The sequence below is a fragment of the Clytia hemisphaerica genome, unplaced genomic scaffold, assembly GCF_902728285.1.
Source record: "Clytia hemisphaerica strain Z4C2 unplaced genomic scaffold, Clytia hemisphaerica genome assembly, whole genome shotgun sequence".
NCBI lineage: Eukaryota > Metazoa > Cnidaria > Hydrozoa > Leptothecata > Clytiidae > Clytia > Clytia hemisphaerica.
This window is the reverse complement of record NW_027104150.1, coordinates 13,479-38,038: the sequence shown is the minus strand read 5'-3', so window position 1 is coordinate 38,038 and position 24,560 is coordinate 13,479. Positions and strand designations below refer to the sequence as shown.

General features: G+C 34.9%; 2 protein-coding genes across 2 annotated transcripts; one reads left to right on the top strand and one right to left on the bottom strand.

Moving 5' to 3' along the window:
• Positions 1-5,182: 5,182 nt before the first annotated feature.
• LOC136814033 (GDP-mannose 4,6 dehydratase-like) lies at positions 5,183-14,647 on the top strand. Its single transcript, XM_067070538.1, has 12 exons — positions 5,183-5,260; positions 5,432-5,564; positions 6,245-6,306; positions 6,594-6,641; positions 7,055-7,165; positions 7,530-7,611; positions 9,686-9,790; positions 10,279-10,346; positions 10,827-10,886; positions 11,307-11,425; positions 14,073-14,238; positions 14,500-14,647. Exons 1-12 carry the CDS (start codon positions 5,204-5,206, stop codon positions 14,560-14,562), a joined length of 1,074 nt encoding a protein of 357 aa, XP_066926639.1. The 5' UTR covers positions 5,183-5,203; the 3' UTR covers positions 14,563-14,647.
• A 6,902-nt stretch (positions 14,648-21,549) lies between these two features.
• Positions 21,550-24,187, bottom strand: LOC136814032 (uncharacterized). The gene is made up of 5 exons (XM_067070537.1): positions 23,872-24,187; positions 22,929-23,149; positions 22,352-22,484; positions 22,099-22,178; positions 21,550-21,890 (listed from the first exon to the last, which is right to left on the bottom strand). Exons 2-5 carry the CDS (start codon positions 23,010-23,012, stop codon positions 21,678-21,680), a joined length of 510 nt encoding a protein of 169 aa, XP_066926638.1. The 5' UTR covers positions 23,013-23,149; positions 23,872-24,187; the 3' UTR covers positions 21,550-21,677.
• Positions 24,188-24,560: the final 373 nt, after the last annotated feature.

The window sequence follows — 24,560 nt, the reverse complement described above, 5'->3', positions numbered from 1 at the left end:
ATATTTAGATGCTGAAACCAAGAAAAAAACAGACATAAACATGACTTTTCAGTCCAAAAATCCATCAAACACCCTCTGTCCACCACTAAAACGATGTTTTGTTGACATTGAAAATACACCGACATTGAGTTCCGATCTCTCGAGATGTATAAAAGCAGGACCCGTAAACTTTTGAATGAATGAACCTTCACCCCTATCCTGTCTGCTAAATTTTACAGAATAGAAAAATTCAAACTGGTCTTTATTTTATTAAACTTTGAAAGGACCCCAGTATCAAAACGTACGTGGTACGTCTCTCGTCCTGTATATATGACGTACGTGGTACGTCTCTCGGCGTCTAAAGGTTAATTTAATTGGGAGGACTTCTTCAATCCTGTCTGTGGTGGCTTTCGGCTTTCACACACATTTTACAGTTCAAAGAAGAAGATGAGAAGAGTGGAAAAAGAATGAGAATTTAAAAAAATCGGACTAGAACCTGGTTTGATGCCCCGGACACTGTCTGTATATAATTAGGGGCTGTCGACATTCGATCTTCGAATTTTTTAACGGCATTTGGCCGTTTAAGGGGGGGAGGGGGTCGACCATGTGCCGTTAAGGGAAGGACGAAAATCTCTTTAGGGGTCAACTCACCACATATCAATTCTTTTCACCAGAAAATATCGATTTTTGACAGTTACTCACACTCGTCCCGCCAAAATGCGGATCAAAGATTAATGCTGCAAAACCGCTATATCGTTTACCTGACTCTCAAGCTAGCGACTCCAGAAGTCATGCAACTTTTGTTGACGTCAAACCAAATGTTTCATTTTCCGTGAACTTTGAACCCTTGGAACTTGTTTTCTATGTATGTTAAAGCGTTCCGGTTTCCAGCGGTATATAACACTGTGGACACGGGCTAGACGGCAAATTGGTAAAATGCCGAACGTTTTGCAACATTTTGAAAATTGTTTGCCGACGGGAGAAAAAAAATTAGCAACTATCGAAGAACAAATGTGTCTGGAAACGGAGGAAAATGTATTTGGAGGCTGAAACTTCAAACTTTGTATGTTTATCAGAAAAAAGGTGAGGAATTCAAAAATCACAATCACTAATTCTAGTTCTTTCATTTTCATGTAGTTTTTTTCACTTTTTTGCTTCTTTAGCATGGGAATGTCCCAAAAAAAAGTTTTTATTTCTGCCGAAATGGATTTTCTTTTCATTTGGGGTTTCTCCTTTCAGATAAACTTATTCTTTACTCATAAGTTTTTGCTCTCCATTCAGAGGCCCCCTTGAAAATGGGTCCTACCACCTTTTTGACCCATTTCAACCCCTTTCCAAGCATTTTTCTTCAAAAACAAAAGAATTCAAGCAATGTCTTCTTTTTTCAAAAAAGAGATATCTTCGTTTTTTGATAATATACTAAATATTTACAAATATTTTATATAATAATATTTTAACACTATCAAAGAATTCTCCTCCAAATTTGAGGTCTCTAGCTACACTAGAAAAAGATATGCAAAATTTAAGGCATGACTGGAAAATTTCTTTTTGTCTTTTTTGACACATTTTTCGAATTTTTCCAAGCTATTTTCATAACCTTTTTTTTGACATTTTTAGTCAAATTTTTGACACTAAAATTTGAATATCTTTACAACCACTAATCCTCTGGAGGCCTATGACCCCTCATTTTCTTTCTTTTTCAAAGCTCTACAAGATAGGATAGATTTTGAAAAAAAAATTAAAACTTGAAAAATCTTCTGGAGTTGCTACTCAAGCAAAAAAATGCGCCACAAAACTTCTAAAGGGATTCATGAAAAAATAACCCGGCGCTTTTTAATGAAATTAACATTCTCAAAAACTATGAGAAATTGCCTAAATTTTGAGCCATAGATGAAACAATTTGAGCCAAGCCAACCTTGAGAACTAATTTGAAGATCAACTTCCCAAGAAAAAGCTCTATGGGGGAGGCGGAACCCACCTAGATCCGCGCACTGTCGGATAGGCTATTTCCCGGAAATTTTGCCGGACCTCAAACACTGACCCATTTACACGTGCGGAATTGTTTTTACCCTAGCGTATAAATAAGGCCTTAAAAATCGAAGCGCTGTCTCGGGAATTGAAAGACAAACTTTGGTTGGTTGATTTTGGCTGCTGCACGTTTTATTTTGTTTCAAACTTTCAAGTTTTAATTAATTGTCTTGCGAACTTGATTCAGGTAACTCTCATCCTTGTTGTTCAAATACATCATGTAGATGACTGATGTTGTTTTTTCTGAAAGCTAGATTTCCTAGTGTGATTAACTGTTTGAGACGTTTATTCCATACAAATGTTACTTTCCATAGTTCTTTTCCTCCTCTTATCAACTAAGATCTAAGTCGCATGCCTAAAGTATTCACTTCGCTATTTTTTAGAATAATTTTAACCAAAACAAACGACCCGATGTTTATGTCTCGTGTTCCATTTGTTTTTTGTTTAGACGGTCCGCGCGGCCCTTGAATTTCGCAGACGGTCGGTCTTTTTTTGTACTTCCTCCTGTATATATTATATGTAATTCTCACTGGGGCACTAAAAGAGACAGTGTTATAAAGTATTTTATTTCACAAAGAAACAAATAAAAGGTACATTCCAAAAAAGAGCTTAACAAATTTTCTGCCAACTTTGAGTATATAGTATGCATCTGACCACTTAATACCCAATAAAATTAATTCTGTCCAGCTCTGTCTATTGTCTTTGCGTTCATCATATATGAGTCCCACGCTGGAGCTGAATTCAAGTGCTACCAAAACACCCCTGTCTCAGTGACCCGGTGAAGTTTTGAAATTCACCAGAGAGGCTAAAAAAAGTATAACTTCACATGGGGTCTGAATTTGAGATCTCAAAAAGTCACTGGAATGAGAACTTTTATCTTTCCACCGGAGTTGGGAGAAATTTACTCTCAAGCCATGCCATTTATACCTAGAATTAATTACAGTAGATCTAAATGTTTTTTTTTTCAATTTTAACTACTGTAAATTGAACTAATTAATACCATTATTGACCAGGTTACACTGATACACGGGTATATCATTCGTTTTCTCTCATCCTAGAAAAAATAAGGCATGATTAATTGTTAGAAAATACCTTTTGCTAATCAGAATGTCATGTTGATTAATTAAAAAACTCCAGCATCAAACAGTGCCTCACCATAGTTGCCAACTTATGAGAATGGAAATGCGGGACAACGAGTGAGCGGAGCGAGCGAGAAAAATTGAGCTAGGGGTTTGGGGGGCGCTCTAAGCCCCCCTGGACGCACGCAGTTGGACGGACCGTTACGGAGCGAAGAGAAAAAACGAAGAAGTGAGTTTGTGTTTGTGGAAATAATTTTTAGTAGCATTTCTATATTACTACATGTCTCATTTACCCAAACGCTTCAATTTCGCGTAGGCTTAGGGGTCAAGACTAGAACCCCCAATACGAGACATTTGCATGACCGAAAAAAAATCATCATCATTAATTTTGTTAATTGTCAGAATCGTTTACTCACTGGAAATACGCAACTTTTTGAAAGCTTCCTTTTTTTTCGGTTGTGCTTAATTTAAAAAATAACGAAGATGAAAAGTTACCATCAATCCCGCGAGTAAAAGAAGGTATTCCGACTAGTCTACGAAAAATGCGCTCGCGCAGCGAATAGAATATCTCGCAAATTAATATATGCATAAAACTGACAAAATCCTTTCTTTTTTATGCTTAGGTGATGTCACAATCGATCCTGACTTGACAATGGAGAACCAAATTTGGCAATGCATAATTATTACGAGTGGCTGAGAAAGTTGGTGTGACGCAAAAATTGCGTGATCAACGAAGCACTAGAAAAACGCCCACTGAAAATTGAAACTAGAAATTTATTGAATATTTCACTGATGAAGTATGTATCGAACTTTTTGTTTTTTTGTAATTATTATAAATTCATAGTTTTTAAATAATATTCTTTGAGAGTCAAAGCACAATTAAAGTGAATTCAAGATGATTGGATGGATATTGGGCGGACGGGCGTTTTGCACGTCCCGAGATCGGAAATTAGACGAGAGTAAAAGACGGGGGCGCTTTATTATGTAATATTAATTCATTTTTATATTCTTTCGCAATTTCAAAATGAATTTTTTATTTTTAAATTTAGAAAATATAATGCAATATATTATATTTGATTGTAATGCCAAAAGATGTTTCTTTACTTTACGAATAATGTTGCTTTGCCACTTACCCCCGGATTGTTTTAGTAGGCACTTCAGTCACGTGAATAAAAACACGCGTATATGTTGAACCCGACTGTGAACTGACAGAAATTGCAATTACATAAATTATTGTGGAAGTGAATGTTGAGACGAATGTTTGGGAAATCAAAAAGACAACTTTTGTAAGGATGTTGAGTTTTGTTTATATGACACTTTGTGACAAACTGTCAAAAGAATGATAAGACTGGGGATAAGAAAAAGATTAGTACACAATTATAAAAACAATTCATTATATAATATGTGAATCTCCAAGTGATTTTAAAGTACATAAAAATTCTTCCGGCTTGATACCAGCAAATCTAATGGCATATTGCCGGCAACAGTCGTGTTGATTCTGGCATTCTATCAAATAAAGCTGGGAATAAGCCAGACAACAGTTTATCAGCAGCATTTGGGTGAATTCTATTTTTAGAAAATGATTTGGTCTAAGATATCCCCTTAGGTCAAATCATTTTCCATAGTTTTCAAGTGTCCCACATCCTGTGGGACACATGCGCAAATCAACATTTTGTCCCGCTGTACGCCCGCACCCCCTATGTGTCCCACATATCCCAATAATAATTGTGCTGAAAGAACGATCAAACTCAATATTGCAATCGCTTTGCTCGCAACTTGTCCTGCATTCAATATTTGGAGACTTGGCAACTATGATTATCTAAAAAAATAATTCAATATTGTTTGCTGGCAACAAAGAAAAATTGATTTGTCAACAATAAAGAAAAAAGCTGGCAATTTTTGCAGACAACAGCTGGCAATTTGCCGGTTACTGTAATTATTTATATAATTATTATTAGATGGAATTAGTCCAAGAAGTAGTTGAAATGTTAGAACTATTGAAGTATTTTTATACATTTTTATCAATTTGGCAATGATACAAAACTACAGAAATGTATGAAGAATAACCTGAATTCTATTTAATTTTTTTGAAAGAAAATAAATATATAATAATATCAATGGCAGAAGTAAGACCTACAAGAAAAGTAGCTTTGATCACTGGAATAACAGGACAGGTAAGTGTGGAACATTTTGTTTTTTTTCTACATTTTTAGTTTCCGATATCTAAATTAGAAAATAGAATACTTTAACTGAAAAATTGAAAAATTCAAAGATTTGGCCAACAAAGATGACAATGTAGCAAAGAGCCTTATCTGGTATGCTGAAAATTGCTATGTTTTTTATAGGATGGCTCCTACTTGGCTGAACTATTACTAAATAAAGGATATGAGGTGCATGGTATAATCAGGCGATCAAGTTCCTTTAATACTGGTCGTATTCAGAATTTATATGAAAATAAAACAGCTCATGTCACTGGAGGTAACCTCTTTGGAAGGTTTTTTCATTCTGTCCCTTCTCTTTATATTTATACTTCAGTTTCTTTTTTTCTTTTTTTTTTCTTTTTTTTTCTCACTGAAGATTGGTGCCTGTGCACCATAAAACTCTGAGTTTGAAACAAAGATATTGAGTCAACTCTTTATTATACTTCAGTTTCTAAAAACATTATGTTTAGTTTTCACTCCTCTATGTTTTTAAAATGAAGATTTTGAAGATAAACAAATAGGTTATTTAAAAATTCTTCCTTGGTATATACCTTCCAAAGAAAATACTAGTGGTGTGTTGGGATCTTTGCTCACTCGTACACTCCATTCCCCATTTATTGATTATTTTTTTAAATATTTGTGAAAGTCATAATTCATCATTCTTACATTTCATTACAATTATTATTCCAACCTCTCACTTATTGAACTTTTATATTTTTCCCATTTCCTTCAATTCCATGGCTAGGCAGACCATTTTTCATGCCTTTTTAGCTTATGGTTATTGGACGGTGCAGCGTTTGTATGGTAAAAACTGCCTTATTTATGGAAAACAGCATAAAAAGTGCCGTTTTTGGTCACTTTCGGACACTGGCCTGCCTTTTTAGAATTTGGCCTGCTAGTTATGAATTAATAACTTACACTTGGTTTTTATTCACTTGATGTTTTCTTTTGCTTTAGATTTGCACTTACATTATGGTGACATGACTGATTCATCTTGCCTTCTCAAAGTTGTCAGTAAGGTAAGAATATGATGATAATATTCAAATTGATTTTGTATCATGTCTTTACAAATTGTTGAATGTAATGATTCCATTACAATTCATAGTGCTTGCATAAAAATATAGACTTGCTACTGCACAGTGCGCTATTTGTCATGCGCCCATATTTTTTCTTCAGTTTCCCGAGTCTTTTTGCTAATAAAATTAAAGTGTTCAAAAATTGACCACTGTGATGTGGAATTCCTGGCAAGATTCTTCTTCTATTTTATTTATTTTTATTTCAATGTATTACGCTCTATTATTTCTAGAGTCAACCATGTGAAATCTATAATTTGGCTGCTCAAAGTCATGTCAAGGTATATTCAAAAACACAAACAAAATAAACAATCAACACATTCAACTTTGATTCCACTTTTCTAGAAACATTTCTAGAAATACTTTAGATGTACAAACTTTCGCAAGCAGAAACTTTCACGATTTTTGTAAATTTTTGCAAATTTTTGCCTTTTTTGCGAATGTAAATGCATTTGAAAATTCTTAACAAGGTGACTCGCAAAATTTTATACTCCCGGAAAATGTTTTTTCCTCGAGTTCGTGAAAGTAAATGTCGTAAATTTCGCAAATTTTCGACCTTGCGAAAGTTTCTGCTCGCAAACGTTTGTACGCCTAAAGTATAGTCTAAAATGTTGCAAAATGTTTTTAAAAACCTTGGAAAGATCATCAACCGCATAGACAAATTTTTCGCTCCCTTTCTATTCATTGTAACCAGGTGTCGTTTGACTTGGCTGAATATACTGCAGATACTGATGCAATGGGTACTTTGAGGTTACTGGAAGCCATCAAAACGTGTAATCTTATTGGCAAAGTCAAGTTCTACCAAGTAAGCTGGTAGATTTCGATATTTTACAGGGGGTTGTCACGTAAATCTAAAAGTAATATAGAACTTGTTATCAGCCTTTCGTTTTGCTTTTACTGGGTCCACATCTGGTTGGCTTTGAACAGAAGGGAACGTGGAAGCATTCGAACTAGGAACCCCAGGTTTGTGGCATGCACGCTTAAACCGAAGGTACTCCAGGGAAAGGAGGGATCTTTAGTATTTATGTAACCCAGAGTCAAGCTCATTTAATTCTGAAGGTGCATAGCACGCAAAGATACCAATCACTTTGAAGAAGCTTTCACCTAAACCGTAATGGATAATTTTTATCTTATTAAATTGTATGATTGCTCTATTTTGTTCATTAAAGGCTTCAACGAGTGAAATGTATGGAAAGGTTCGTGAAATTCCACAAACTGAACTTACACCTTTTCACCCTCGATCGCCCTATGGTAAGATAATCTGAATAACCTTTCGATCTTTGTGAATTCTGCCAAGCAAGTCAGTAACAATAAAGTAACAATAATAATGCGTTCTAAGATTTAGTTATTTATAGAAAGGCAGGGGACGCGACTTCTGTGTTGACAAAACAGAATCAAAAAATAATTTTTATGATAAAATAATGTCCGTTGATAACGCAAATTACTTTGAATTATATTGGATTAAAACAAAAATTTAAAAATTCATGTAACAATTTTTATTTCTTTCGTAGCTTTTCGGTGTTCATACCATCATCAGGTTCATAAAAATGATCTAGTTTACTTTGAATTATATGATTTGATATTTCTTAAAGCCGACCCATACATACATGAGTATGGAGCTGTTTTATTATCTTGTAAAAACAATAGAAAAATTTACTTGATCTATCAAAAATGACCCTCCATTGGTTTCAATTCTTATTCAACATTTTTTTAGCGTGCTTTCACTGAAAGGTTCTAAAATGATGGTCTGCGTTATGTAATTATTTTGTCAAGAAAGATATTCAGTAGCGAGTACCTACCTCACCAAAAACTGGAATTTTTCATCCCGTTTCCACTTTGATGATTTTCGAAAAATAGAAGCCTTTCAAGTGTTCTGACGCAAATTCGATTTTTTTTGATTCCGCAGGAGCTTCAAACGCTTAAAGTGACGTCAAAAAATCGAAAACCTGGGCTCAAAATATTCGAAAAAGTCGCAAAGTGGAATAGACGTTACAGCGTAAAAAAAAAGCCGTGGCTAGACATTCAGTTGTCAAAGAGAACAATACACGTATTTCCTATTAGCGGATTCATGTAAAAAAGTTACGAAAAACGTCGAGAAAGTCTCTGATTGGCTGAAATATTGCATATACAAGCATATTTTTCAAAATGTCCAGAGTATGAGGTAATCTTTGCATGCCTCCGCCAATCAAAAGTTTGTTTACTCGACGTTTTTTCGTGACTTTTGCATGAATCTGCTAATAGGAAATAGGTGTATTGACTATCATAACGTGCCGAGTGCTTCTTTTTTTATGATTCGTTTTAACGCTGCAATGTCTTTGCAATCTCAGCATATTTCCTTATAGCTTCAAGTATAGTTAACTTTGCTTCAATGCGGTTTCTATTATAAAGGTTTTATTTTTACATTTTACTTATAAGTGTTCCCGTTTCATATTAGACACATGTTTCATATCAGAAAAGTATCTCCCTATTGTTTGTTCTGTTATTCTGCTGAATAAACAAAAATTGGTTTTAATTCTTCTCCGCTTTTTGACGAATCTTGTCCACACATTTGTGTCAATTCAATGTGAAAAAGCTTGTAAATTAAAAATTGATGGGTAAGCAAACGATATCATTCTTATTTAAAAACAAAACCCTTAAAAGTTGTAAAAGTGTAAAATGTAATATCTACCGGGTGACCCACGAAAAAGTTCAGACGTTTCTCGACGTCTTGAGGCCGAACAAATGTCCCAAAGTGCTTAGAGTTTAGATATTTAGAAAGTAGATATCCTAACTTAAAATTTGAGCTATCACTTTTTTTAAATTTGACCAATTTGTTCTCTACTTATGAGCTTTTAAAGTCAAAAGTCACTTTTCGGAAAGTGTAAAAAACACGTACAAAGGGGTATCAAATTTGGTATTTTTAGACGTTTTTGATATACAGTTTTTGAAAAAAATCTGAAAAATCTACAAAAGCGCCAATTTTTATAAAAACTAGTCTTGTTTTAGACAAAAATTACTTTTAAAGGTGTTTTTATTAATCATTAATGTCATAAAACTCGTTAAGTAAGTCAATTTGTAAGTGATTTTCTGATTGATTGCATGAATTTAATACCTCTTTTTTACGTGTTTTTTTACACTTTCCGAAAAGTGAATTTTGAGTTTAAAAGCTCATAAGTAGAGAACAAGTTGGTCAAATTTAAAAAGTGATAGCTCAAATTTTAAGTTAGGATATCTACTTTCTAAATATCAAAACACCAAGCACTTTGGGACATTTGTTCGGCCTCAAGATGTCGGGAAACGTCTGAACTTTTTCGTGGGTCACCCGGTATATTTTTTTTGTGTTCAGGGGTTGCAAAATTATATGCATACTGGATAGTTGTCAATTACAGAGAAGCTTATGGTCTGTTTGGTTGTAATGGTATCTTGTTCAATCATGAATCTCCACGGAGAGGTAGGTGGCTCCGAATTCCTGTTGAACCTGAAGAGCTAGATACAGTAGAGTAGACAAGAGGGGTGCAAAATTTGTTGTTAAAATTCATTGGTCATTTGATTGTTGTTATATGATGTGGGAAAAGTTTTAGTGTTTTCTGAAATTTGATTAGCTTCTTCAGATATAGGAGAGCTGATTCTTATCTTATGACACTGTACTCATCAATGTGTCATGAAAATCTGCTATTCTACGCAAATTTTGCGCCCCTCTTGTCTACGCTATTGAAATTTTCGCTCCATTTTATTATCTACATATATAAAATAAGCTGCAAAAAGATCTATTAAGCTTTTTGTAGACTTAAAAAAGATTGATCGAAAATTATCGAAAATCCCCTTAATCTTTAAAAGGACATTTTGTATCTTGGTTAGTTGTAAATGTTTTTTCGTAGCTGTTTATTTCCAATTGTCAATAAATTAATTATTATTATCATACCTTGTCTTTTTATTTAGGGGAGACATTTGTGACTCGAAAGATCACAAGAGGTGTGGCAAAGATCAGCTTGGGTTTGCAAGATGAGGTACTATAGATTGCGACAGCAAATTTTCAAAGTTCTCAGCCTCTTTTACCATTTTATCATTCAATTCCGTACCTATACTATGCTATAGTCTAAGACGAATTCGAATAATAAAGAACAACCTCAAACATGCAAATAAGCAGTCGGGCGGAAATTTTGTCCACGTGAGCGAAAAATATTGGAAGGGGCTCAATGTCTTAAACACAGACTCTATTTTCCGCCGCGCAACATACTACGTTTTTGATATTACACAATTACGTTACATCATAATATCATAATAATATATTACATGGACGAAAGCATTGTCTAATACCACGAATGAACATGACACCTGATGAAGTTCTGAGAGAGAACGAAGTATCGTCAACAGAGTTGATTTTACTATTTTGTTTGTGATTTTGTAAGCTTGCATATTTTTCCTTTTACCAATGCCAATTGTTATACATATTATGTCATTAATTCCATTCCCTTCTTCTGTTTTAGCTGGTCCTCGGCAATTTGGATTCTATACGTGATTGGGGACATGCTAAAGATTACGTAGAGGTATCTTTATTTGAAAGTATTAGTCTTTAAATTCGAGGGTTACTTTTAACTTTTCGTTGACATTTCAGAGATTTTTGAGGAAAACCCGAAAGGTCTACCTCCTCCAGCTGGAAATTTCAGATTTGACCTCTTAGACACTGTTAAGATGTTTGTCTCGAATAGACCATTCTGCAGACCCTTTCATGTTTGCCTGGTGTATGCAAATCATCATGATGCAAAGTATACGGTTCACTCTCTCTAATTCGACCTTCAAGAGACCAAATTTATCTTCGAATTACAGAGAGTAATTAAAATCACTCTCTAGCAAGAGAATCAATCGATTTACAAAAAGACTTGCATAATAGAGTTCGAATTAGAGATATTTAACTGTACTATATAAATCTTAGAAATATTCCTCCTTTTCTCGCTCCTCATCAACAGGCCATGTGGTTGATGTTACAACAAGAGGGAGCAGACGATTACGTTGTAGCGACCAATGAAACTCATTCTGTTCGAGAGTTCGTTGAGAAGTCTTTCGGTCACGTTGGTGTCAAAATAAGGTATGTAGGTATACAGTAGAGGCTAAATAAAGTTACATAACTTCGACCATATAATGACTGAAATGAATGGGCCCTTTTAAAATCAACTGTTTTCTGCCATATATTCTGTTGGCCTCCGGTAATTACGCACGGAGCGAGCGTTAGCGAGCGGAGTGCGACTCTTTTGGCAAACGCATGCGCGTAAGCAAAATTTACAAAATTTCAATGATATGCGGGCACAAAAAATGAAATTCAGTTTTTTTTCACGATTTTTTTCGTCTAGCCGCTATTCCGCCGTGTTTAGCCTGTGGAATGTTTCAACTTTGAAAATTCCGTGAAAATTAGCGTTTTTTAAGAAGAAGTCGTTGCAGTGGCAATCTTTCGCAAATTTATAAACCCACTTTCCCTTGGAAAAAATTGACGTTTTTTGTTTTTTTGGGACCCTTGGGGCATTAGGCACCTGTTGACCGCAAAAATTCCTAAATTCGCGAATTGACCGTTGATAACATTAGGGGTAAAGGGACCCAATGACGTCACGGATTTGGGAAAAACTTCAAAATGCGATATCTCGAGTTAGAAGAGGAGTTGGGAGGTCGTTGACCCCTCAATCTATCGGGAACTTTATGGGGAATGAAATGGGAGGGTTTATAAGGCTTGAGTAGCACTTTCAAATTTGGCTGAATTTTCAGCCATTTTCAGTTGATGACGTCATCAAAACAGAAAACATGCGATATCTCGAGTTTGAAGAAGAGTTGGGAGGTCGTTGACCCCTCATTAGATCGAGAACTTTATGGGGAATAAGATGGGAGGGTTTATAAGGCTTGAGTACGATTTTCAAATTTGGCTGAATCTTTAGCCATTTTCAGTTGATGACGTCATCAAAACAAAAAAAAAGCGATAACTCGAGATTGGAAAGGAATGGGGAGATCGTTGACCCCTCATTCTATCGGGAATTTTATGGGGAATAAGATGGGATTGGAAACGAGTTTGGAAATGGCTAACCCCTCTTTGGATCGGAAGATTTATCGAGAATGCAATGGGAGAGGGGTGTTATGAGGCCTTAGGATGACTTTAAATAAAAATTGGTTAACATTTGGGTAAGCAGCGTGAGAAAAACAAAACAAAACAGCCGAAAAGAACTGAACTCTAGGAATAAATAATGGAAAAACGTAAAAAAACTATTTTTTGATGAGCTCTTACTCCATTCTTTCCAAAAAGTCAGTGAAATCAAAACTGATGAAATATATAGAAATGATTACAAAACTACTCGACGCACACGTGACACGACCCAAAGTAAATAAATTCAGCTTTCGGCACTTTCGTTCGTTTCGTGAAAACCAAACAGTTCTTTTTATCAATGTATTATGCCATAAAAGCTTAAAATTCTTTAATACTTGTCAAGAATATTTTCCATAACAAAACGAGGGAAATTCAATGTCTTTGATTAAACCATAAATCAGGTAACGAGGGATTTTTGTAAAAAGTCTCTTGTGTCTCTCCCAATCCTCCACAAAACTGTGACTTTGACTTTTCAACATCAATTCTTCAACAATCAACACTTCTTACTTCGAAAATTCGACCCAATTAGTTTTTGTTGCAAAAATGTTGTTTCAGACCATTCATAGCTTAAACCAGTATGCATTTTCTTATCTATGCATCGAAACAAAAACATCGAAAAGTGTTATCTGATAGAGAAACGCAATAATGAAGAATTTCTTCTCAATCGAAAAAATACAATACATCTTCTTCGGTCGAATGTTTTTGTTCGAATCTAAAATTCGAATCTAACAAGATTTTCGAACAAAATCATTCGAAGTTATAGAGACCCGTAAGTTATTTTTCATTTTTTAACTTTTGAATTTTTGCTTTCTTTAGCTTTTCGAGTTATTTTTGATTTTCTAACTCGGGAAATTGTGCTTCCTTTAACCATCCGAGTTATTTTTCTTTTTTTAACTCAGGAATTTTTGCCTCCTTTAACTTTCTGTAAATAGATTAAATCTATTACATTTTACGTTTAATAAAAAGGCTCGCCTCGCTCGTAAAATATTTCTCGTATTGCACTCAAAGTCATGCGATAACTATTACTTATTGAAGTCTTCATTGGATTGGTAATCATCGATAGAATCTATCGGATCAATTAGAAATCGATTTCATTTCAGTAAAGTTAAAAATTTATTACCCTTTCGGTGATGACATTTAGGGCCAAAATGACGTCCTCATCACAAGATTCACAGTATTTTGAGTTTTGATCCGTTTTAAGTTGTAATTTTTAGATTTATGGAATTTTGGATTTTCGGAATTTCTTTGGGGTTTGGGATTTTCGGAAAAAGAGTACGATATAACCTTCACTTCTTCTTACATAACTAGTGTTGGCTTGGGGCTTATATAAAATCCTTTCGCTTTGCGAACACGAGACTCGTTCTCCGTGCGTAACCCCTTTTACGATTGATTTGAGGCAAAATGTTTCTATCATTTTTATGGTTTAAATACTCATAAAATGGTAAGAGTAAGACAAATATAGGAACATTATTAGACATAAAGCTCAAAAAAGTTAAGAACATCCGGAGGTATCAAACATTTTTGATGTTCTTATGAAGAAAAAAACGTGTATCGAGAATACCCCTCTAAACGTTCGATTGATAATGTTATTAATTTGTTCTATCTTTAGATGGGAAGGCGAAAGTGAAAACGAGGTTGGATATGATGATGCCACAAACACACCACGTGTCAGAGTTAGCTCTAAATTTTACAGACCCGCCGAAGTTGATTACTTGCAAGGAGACCCGGCTAAAGCTGAAGCAAAACTAGGCTGGAAAAGGAAAGTTCCTTTTGAGGTAAGTAACACTTTTGGAGCCAAGTGAATAAGGTTTACGATTAGTATTGTCATCCAAGGTAAATTAGGACACTTCTCTCATTGTCTCCCCTCTTTCACCAACACTCCATCGCAGCGGTCGGTTTGAAAAATCTTAAATTAGAAAAGGTAATGACAACAGAGCCTCTACGACAATGAATTTTGAAATCAGCCGAAGATATAGGGTCTGTGTACAGACAACATCCCTCCCTACATAACTCTTTTATTCACTTTTTGTTCGCAGGAGCTAGTCAAAGAAATGGTCGAGTCGGATATTGATTTAATGAAAGCAAACCCGAGCGCTTAAAGGTGGTTGTATATACAAAATATCCAAGAAGAAATACAACCCTTTTATCGGCCCTTTTTTACACCGGCTCTTGTGGGCGTTATTGTTGGCTTGTTACGCCAACAATTACGGAATTAAATTAAACCGCCGTAAAAATGAGTTTTTTATTTCATTGTTTTTTTTTAATTTTGATTTGTTTTCTTAACAAAAGAAAGAGAGAGAAAATGTAAAGTATTAAATTGGGAAGTCATTGTCCTAAAGCATATTTACGCTTGCACACGTGGTTTGATTTTGTATTTTTTTCGTGATACCCTGTAGGCTATGTCAAAAAGACTTGCTTTTGACAATAATGCAAGCGATACGAAATATTTTTCTATTGAGTAATTAGGTCAATTTGACAATAATATTTGAATCATTATTCTATTATTTTAGTCGTATTTATTACTATGATAATTTTATTTTCAAAATTCTTAGAAAACAGATAATATAGTCTTTTTTTTTTGTCTCTAAGATCTATTTATTATATGCTTGATAGTTTATTCTCATTTTTAATAGGACCCTTTTTATTACAAATTGTTAGAATTATTCTCAAGATTTTTAAAATCAAAGAGAATATTAGTACAGTGCTTGATTATATCCCTTGGGTTAGTCTAAAGATCCACACTTCTGGGTATTTTTAACCCAGTTTGAATTTGTTTACATTTGGTTTGAATTTCGTGCCAAAAAAAGCCGTTGATAAGGTTAGCCAATCAGATTCGCGCACTTCCAATCAAAACAATGATACTGTATCACGTGATTTCAACAATTGTTTAACAGCCAATAGAATTCTGCGACCAGATTTGGCATCTACAAAAATACCCTAGTCTGTTGTTTCTATATTATTATTCGTTTTAACTAAATGTTATATTTCGGAACCACACGAACAGAGTAGACGGGTCTCCCAGCTACCCCTGGGTAGCTGGGATACCCGGCACCCACTGAATTTCGAAAATGTTGTCCATTTTTTACGGTTAATAATTTGTCCACCCTTAGAGAGACTATTTCAAAATTTTAGTCCAAATTTCAAGAGTTTATGACCCTTTGAGGGAGGTTTTTGATTTTCGTAATTTTGGAACCCTTACAGAGATTCAGTTTCTTTTAAGGGCTCTGACCATAGTGAATTTTTCATAATTGTCGTGTTTAAAATGTGTTTTCTGACTGATGTAAGGGGTTTGATTAGAAAGCAATTTATAAAGGCAATTCTTTGTTAAAAGTGTTAAAGAATCTAAAACATAACTTTTATGTTCAGATACTAAAATCAATTTTCTGACTATGGTCAGAGCCCTTAAATGATTTTTTTACCCCTCTGAGGGACTTTCGAGGGTGTTAAAAGGGACCCTAATGGCCCGTGCATACCTGGCACCCATTTTGCCTAAGTACCTCCCCCCCCTCCCGAATATAATCCTGTGTCACAGACCTAATGGGGCAATGATGCTTGATCTCAATCAAGAAAAACACTTTAGTCTCTCATTTCTTCATTTCCAAAAAAATTCTTACCCAGTCATGTAAACAGAGGTGTTTGATTTGATTTACAAATGGGGTAAGTTCCTATCCATCCATAAAGTTTTTTAGAGTTTTTAGATTATTATTACACATTATTTCTCAATTTAATTTATTTTTAATTGTATGCTTTTTTACTATATATTATATTTCATGGAGATGGGATAGACTTTGAAATAGATTTTATAAAAAATGAAGAAGAGCTTAATAAAGATGAATGCCTAGCAGTTGACTCCCTCGCTAATACGAATTCGCATAAGGAATCGAATTACAGAGAGAGTTTGGATTAACGAAAGTTTTTATGCAGGTTTTAAAGTCCGTTCACGATTTTCGAAAGGCAGGAAAGAAAGAGTTTATGAATTATAGGAAAATTCGAATTAGTGTGAAACAGAAAACTGAAACAGAAAACATCATCCAACTATGAGAACTATGAGAAATAACATTTATTGGGTTCTAGGATAATCCCCCCCCCTTGACAATTGCCCCCGGATAATTGCCCCCCAGATGTCAAAAGTAAAAAAAGATGTCAAAATTTATGGTGATCGAGTAACTTGATTTTTGTCTTAATGTTCTAATAAAAAACCTCATCTTTGAAATATCCTGAATTTTTTTGAAGACGTTTTTTTTAGTTTCATGAATGAATGAATGAATGAATAAATAAATCGCACCTGAGTTTTCTCGGAGCCAATAATATTAAAGCGACAACCGACCCACCTGAGCGTTCCACCATCGTCCCACTTGAGCGTCCCACCTGAGCGTCCCAGCATCGTCCCACCTGAACGTCCCAGCATCGTCCCACCTGAGCCACCGTCCCACGTCCCACTTTTCCAGTATACCGTTTATTTTCATTTTGTTTGTCAACAAGAAGCCCACATGGGGCGTGAAGGCCCAGCAACTTAAAATATGAATATGTAGGCAGAAGAAGAGGCTGTCCTTGATGAGGTTGAAAACTAAAATCACCGAGGAAGTTAGACTCTTATAGAAAGGTTTGAAATTAACAAAATTGGTCATGACAGTATTCATAAATTCAGTAAATTCACTGAAGGTTATTTAAAAGCCATTGCAACGTCTATCATAAGTTAATGCAGACTATTTTCTCTGTAATCGTCAAAAAGTCTCTCTTGTAGTCTTGAGAAAAATCATTTTTGAATGCACTTTTCAAGTCTAACAAGAAAGGGGGGGCAATTGTCCGGGGGGGTAATTGTCCGGGGGGGGGTAATTGTCCGGGGGGGGATAATTGTCCGGGGGTAATTGTCCTGGGGGGTAATTGTCCTGGGGGGTAATTGTCCCGGGGGCAATTGTCTGGGGGCAATTGTCCTGGGGGCAATTGTCCAGAGGGCAATTGTCCAGGGGGCAAATGTCCGGGGGGTAATTTTTCGGGGGGTAATTGTCCGGGGGTAATTGTCCTGGGGGGGAATTGTCTGGGGGGCAATTGTCCTGTCACGCATTTCTTGAGGTCCTAATTTAGTTGGTATTTTGAGCCTTAAAATACACAGGTTGCAAAATTAAAGTCTGAATACAAAATCACGCTTTTACTGGAAATGTTTATGTGCTTGTGCATATGACAATCATTTCTAATTGGTTCGAATTTATTGACACTAATAAAGTTATCAGCTGTAAGTTGTAAAGCAAGTAACATGGGAATAAATTCACAACAAATTTTTCGAGTGATCACATGTTTTGACTGTATTGATATAATTTTGCAACCTGTGTGTTGGTCTTATTCTACGCAAATCGAGATCGAGACTTTTGACCCCCCGGACAAGCATCAGTTGATCCCCCGGATATTCATAATTACCCCTAAACAGAACAGTTTTGCCCCCTCCCCCCCCCCGCTAAGCAAGGCAGATTTTGTAGATTTTTCACTATCCCCTGGACAATATATCCTCCACCCCCCCCCCCATGTACGAACATTTTCTGAACGAGTCCACTTTTATACATCGTAATTTATCAACAACTATTTCTCTTCTCTTCATTAAGTTGACGACATTTTTGATAAACCACACCCCCATCTTAAGCCCATCAAATTCCCACTAAAATAAAAACTTAAAACCTAGACATTTTCGAATCTCGAGGAAATCAATGAGGTGAAATTTGCGAGTCTGTAGTTTTTTCCGTGTTTAAGTCTAAACAGAGCTTTACGCGGAAAATACATTCGAATTTTCAAATGTAAACAGCACTTTGAAAATCGAATGTTTTTGAGTGTTCACACGAGCGCGCAAATGTTTTCGAATGTTTTGAAACAATTTATTTTAGTAAGTACGTTTAATCAAGAAACATAGGATATATGGAATCTTTTCTAAACAATAGCGATTGTTATATTTTGCACTCGACTTCGTCGGCAATTGTTAGTTGAATCAGAGAACAATAAAAAGCGCGGTCCACTTATATGTTTATATTGACGCGCCAAAATATTTGATTGTTCCCCATTACCCAATGAAAATTGCTGAAATTATATTACCCCGGGTCTCCTTCGGTTCCGTGAGAAATTTTATCAAAACATAAACAAAAATTTCTACCAAAACGAACGAGGAAGAAAGTTTTATATAACAAATCAAAGAAATCTAAATCATGGCTGGCCCTGTTGAGTTGGATTTCGATGAATTATCGCCTGTATTTGAAGAAGTTGAAGATATCCAGACAGTTGATTTGTTTGAAAAAGAGGCTGCAGTTCCAGTATCCTTTATTCACGAGGAAGACATAAGTATGGACACTGTTCCCACAATTGTTTTTTTGTCAACGAGGAAACATTGCAAACTATACTTCCTCAGTCAGAGTCAGACGTCTCAGACTCTAAGCCATTATTTAAATGTGACCTTTGTCAGAAAGAATACTTCAGAGAAAGGGGAATAAAGACACACAAAAAAACATGCAAAGGCAGGTAAACGCCAAAATTATTTTGATTCCAGTGAAATAAAGTTCAACGTTGAGTTTTATAGATTTGATTATAATGCCAAATGGTTGTTTGTTTTTCAACTTCATTTAAAACTTGATTCACCAAATTTTTTTGGTAGATAGAAGCTTGTTTTATGTAATAGCTTTTTTTTTTCGAGAAATAAAGAATGGCATTTATTAAAGCAAACTCTGGATATATGTAGATTTTGTTGCTCATTCCCGCCCCTCTGAGACTGTTCTATTTTATGCCTGAGTATAGCCCTTTTCATCATGGGTGTTAAAGAAACGAGAGTTTGAACCTCATTTTTTCAACTTTTCATGTTTTTAGGATCAAAAGCACAGTCCTCAAAGAAGCCAACGGCAGCAAGTGGAAAGCCCAAAAAACCTATTTGCACCAAAGAAAAAAACACCAGCTGTGTTGTTGAAGGAAAAATTCTTAAATTCGTCCGTCAACATATTGGAAACATCGTTAAAATCTGCTGCTGATGACCCTTTCTTCATGATCAGAGAGCCTGGCAAAAGTGCAGCATTGTTGGCTTCAAAACTCATTCCGCTATCAAGTAACGAAAACGCCAAAATATTTGTGGAAGGATTCATCTGAAGCAATGCATGAAAAATTGAAAAAGAAGAGTGTGTCAAAACCTTACCACATAAACTTATTCAAGCTTTTCAACAAAGCTTTCATGCTCAAACAAACCTATTCCACCTGAGTGTAAGTATTTTTATTCTGAGCACAATTTTGATAAATTTATTTTTGTTAAGCATACAGTTTTTTATGTATTTTATTTATGTGGGCTGTATCTTGACTTTTACCATTTTTATAAATTTTGATTTATTGAATTTTAACATTTTTTGATTAAGTTTTACAGAAGCCAACCTGCCATTTAACCTGAAGGTGTTTATTTTTATTTGAAGCATCATTTCCATAAATTTCTTTTGTTTGTGAACAGCTTTCAGGTTCAATATTTTTATAATATGGATTTTTGAATATTTTTGTCTTCTATTGCATCTTGATGTTATTTTAGCTGCCTTTTTTATTAGCCTTTCTTAAAAAATGGGTAGGATGAGATCATGATTTACTCATAGTACAGCTCTTGATTTTGAACTTTATTTGACTAATTTATTAAATTAAAGCCTGACAATTTCATTACTTGGAAAGTAATATCATCTTATCTTAATCTTATTTTTTTCATATTATAGTTTTTGTAAAATGTCATTAAGGTATTTTTCATTCATTGATTAATTATAAGACAAAAACACTTCTGGAAAATTAATTCTCTACACCTTTGCTTTTTGGCATTGCTATAATTCAAAATAGACTGATTGACTATGAACTTAATAGTGCACAATTGAACTCTACTAACAGTACAGTGTACTGCCAGAGAAGAGATCACAAACCCTCTATCCTGAAAAGTTTTATTTCTACTTGTGTCTTTCTTGAACGGGGGTGATTGGATTATCCCATCATATATGTCTAATTTTAGAACATTGAAATGAAATCGTGTGTGCCGAGCTATCTACTAATGGTTTTCCCTTTACACTCAAAACAAACCATTCTCTCCGAGCAGAAGAGATTTTATTGTTTGTATCCCTCCACCGCAAATCCTAAAAGATAAGCAAGTTGAAATCTTATTAAAAAATTTAGGGGTTTCCTCTGCATTAAGCAAGTTGAAGCTAGCCTCCCGTTTGCTTGCTTTTTTTGGCTGCTTCAGGCTAGATAATTATTCTCAACACGGGGCGCCAAAACCATTTTTAACGATAATTATTTCTGCGGCATAATTTAAGTGAATACAACACCAATGGACTCTACCAGATAAATCTATTCATGGGGGGGGGGGGGTGAAGGATATCTTGTCCAGGGGGTATTGAGAAAAAAACCCTGAAAAACTGCTATGTCCATGGGGTGAATATTTGTGTCCAGGGGGTCAATTTGATGCTTGTCCAGGGGGTATAAAATCGAATCGAAATGGGGGTAGATCAAAGACAAAATAATATATCCTCCACCCCCCATGAACGAATTTTTTCTGGAAGAGTCTATTATGCAAAGTCAATCAAATGAATGTCGACAGAGCTAGAATCTTTTCGCGATATTTTTAGAGGTATTCTGTCAAAATTAATGGGATTTGTATCGTCGAAAAGTTATATTAGAAATTACTACCACCACTTTAATTAACAAATCAAATCAATTACATAGCTTAAGTGAATTAATTAGGATGATATTTTGTATCATAATTTAATCTTCGTGTAAGGTGTGAAGTCATAATTTTTGCCAAAGATTTTCATTTTTAGTGCTCGGGAAATGAAACTCGCTTGAAAAAAATTACCCGGATTAGATACTTTAGGAGCGAAAAATAAACTAGACAAAAATGCAAATTAGTCTTCCCCTCTTAAAGGAATTATCTTTTCAAGCTAGTGAATGTATAATAAAAATAGGGGAGCAAAAAATATGCACCTAAGTATAAAGCTAAATTTCCCTAAAAAAACGATGCATAATTTTATAGTGGATCGATTATGTAAATCCTTCTAGATGGGAAATAAGCACGAACTTGCATAAAAAACCCTGAACAAATATACTCTAAAAATTCTATATACTAAGAACAGTATCTCACTAAGTATGAGCCTCGATTTGGCAATCACCAATTTATAAACTGAAGACATAATTCAGAGCTCAAAAAAATGAATCAACGACATCCACCATAAAGTTACTTTTTCCTCTTTGGCAAGGGTTCATTTAAATCGTAATCGGCTGACTGCACTGGCTGAATACGTCCTCTTGTGCTAGCAGTGACAACACGTAAAATGTCCGACTTTAACAGCATAATCTTTCGTTCGTTTTGAGAATATTGTAGCATGGTTGGGTTATCGGAGCCACCACAACGCATTCGTTGTTTGGAGAAATTCTTTTCTACTGGATTCTAAAAATCAAAGAATATTTAAATAAAATCTTTTCTTAAGTAATTTTAGCCATTCAATTGCTGAATCAAAAATCAAGTCTGTAGTAAAACTGATATGTGGTTCAATTCCGATTCGATGATGAGCTGGACAGCTTCATAGTATATTTATTCATTAAAATACAAGAACGAAAGCAAAAAAAGAGCAATAGAATATTATTAAAGATAATACCTGGTTAAACTTGTCAGGTAGTATGTAGGTTTCAGGTAATTCTGTCAGCAAATGCTTTGCAAGTGAACAGAATGAGTGAACTAAAAAAGGAGAAAAATGTAGATATGAATGAAATGAATTTCAGTGAAAAATGTGATATTGCATCCACTATCAAATATATTATTGATTCACGTTAAAAATAACATCACAATGTCAGGAAATGTCTTTACCTACATACAAGATATCAAAGTTAATCTTATCCAACGTTTCTTACCTGTTATTCTTATTCCATTGGTTGTTTGGCGGCTGATCATCAGTTTTGGTTTGACCTCTTCAGGAACACCTTTCAGGTTTTCGACTTGTTTTTCCCTAGCCGAAAAAAAATCCAATAACTCATCTTCGAGAAACTAAAATACAGAGAAACTTAACTTAAGGGAGCTATTTTTTGCGGGAACTAATTTTTGCGGGAACTTATTTTTGCGGGAACTAATTTTTGCGATTCGCAGTTCAAGATTTAATATTAAATATTTACGAGAACTTAATTTTGCGGATTTCTCACTTGAAAGAAAATTAGAGCCGTACTGTGAATTATTCAGCCTTTGTTTTCGCATTTTAAAAATTTAGCGGGAACTTAATTTTGCGGTTTGGGCCTAAACAGGCCTAAATCCGCAAAAACCGCAAAATTTAGTTCCTGCAAAAATTAGTTCCCTTAAGGTATCATAAATTATATGAAAACTAAAGATATCACCAGAATCTAATACTCTGGTAGGCTTTCCTTAAGTATGATAGGTAAGAAAATAAGCAATCAGGAATATCAGATAAAAATACAATTAATAGCGTAAATAAAATACCTTAAATCTTTTGTCTGTAATTTCAAAATAAGGTTTTAAATCGTCTTTGTTTCTTCTCTGTCCAATGAAGAGTGACCAACACATCAATGTCAAACAATGCTTTCATCTCAGTTGTAAAGTCGGTGATAGGTCTTTTTTCGGTGTAAGATTTATCGGTTTTGATCACCATACAACATATTCTGCAAATCCTTTGCAACTTAGCATTATGGTTTTCGGCCATTCTGAAAGATCAAAATAAAAGCAAATCAATTTTACAGAGATAATTTAAAAATAAAATTAAATGTAACCAAAATTTTTGCAATAAGTAATTTTTGTTATTATTTTGACACTAGAAGTCACTTTCAAGTCAAGCTAGCTGTTGGGTATAGCCTGGTTTTCTCATGGAAATAGTCGAGCCCGAACCTGGCGGCTACCCTAGAAACTCATAAAGAAAAACAAGTTAAATGGTTGCTATTGGATTGGGCAAGGGCAATAATTGCTCACTGCTTTGTCCTCACTCAGAAAAGCTCTTCTCAAATTAGGAACAGCTAATAGAATTGGCTTAGTTGAGAAAAAAATGTCTCTTTTCAGAGGATATTTTACAATAAAATTATAACAAACATGGCCATTTATAGCAAATTATTCAGATAGAACATTACTTTGAATCCAAAGTAAATCTTTTAGAAAATGAAACCAGAATCAAGTGAGTACCTTTCAGAATAATCCTTGATCCTTAGAGTCTTGTATTATATGACCAGGATGTATTTAATAGAGAAAAACTCAGGCAGTGTGCAGATCACCCCTAAATTACAGAGCAAAATAATAGCCAATTTCTCCAAAATCCTGTAAGTTCCTGCAAATTAAACTGATATAAGTGTGTTCTAGCTATATTCATGAGTGGCCACAGAAAAAATCATAAAAAAAGGAAATGTATTTCAGAAAATATTGAAAAATCAAAACTCACCTGAGTTCTCTCTAACTTGTGTCTCCTCGTGCAACTACCACAAAAACAAATTTGAATAATTTTGGATAAACGAGTCCAATCTGTCAAATTTCAAAGGGAAACCCCAAAGGGGTAGACAATCTTTGAAATAAAGCCTCACTGGGTTTTCCAATGCGATGAAATCAAACAAAATATGAAAAAATTCCCGCGTCACCAAAAAAAGTGAAGGAACTAATCAGTGTAAGAAAATCGCCATTTTGAACTTCCCGCTAGAATTCGCGCCGACGAAGTGTGCGCATGCGAAGACATTGTTAAGAACAATGCAAAACAATGACCATTGTTCGGACTTAAGATTCCATATATCTATGGAGCGGTATCCGTGTCAAAAACATCCAGTTTAGATAACGGTTGGAGGTTTGTAACTGATTGGGTCGGTTTGAAAGGTGATTGGGTCGGTTTACATAGTGATTGGGTCGGTTTAAAAGACGATCGGGTCGGTTTGAAAGGTGATTGGGTCGGTTTGAAAGGTGATTGGGTCGGTTTGAAAGGTGATTGGGTCGGTTTAAAAGGTGATCGGGTCGGTTTAAAAGGTGATCAGTTTAAAGATCGATTGGGTCAGTTTAAGACGCGATTGGGACGCGGTTTTAAGACCATTGGGTCAGTTTGAAATGCAATTAGGTCAGTTTTAAAAAGTTGGCCGGTTCAAAAGT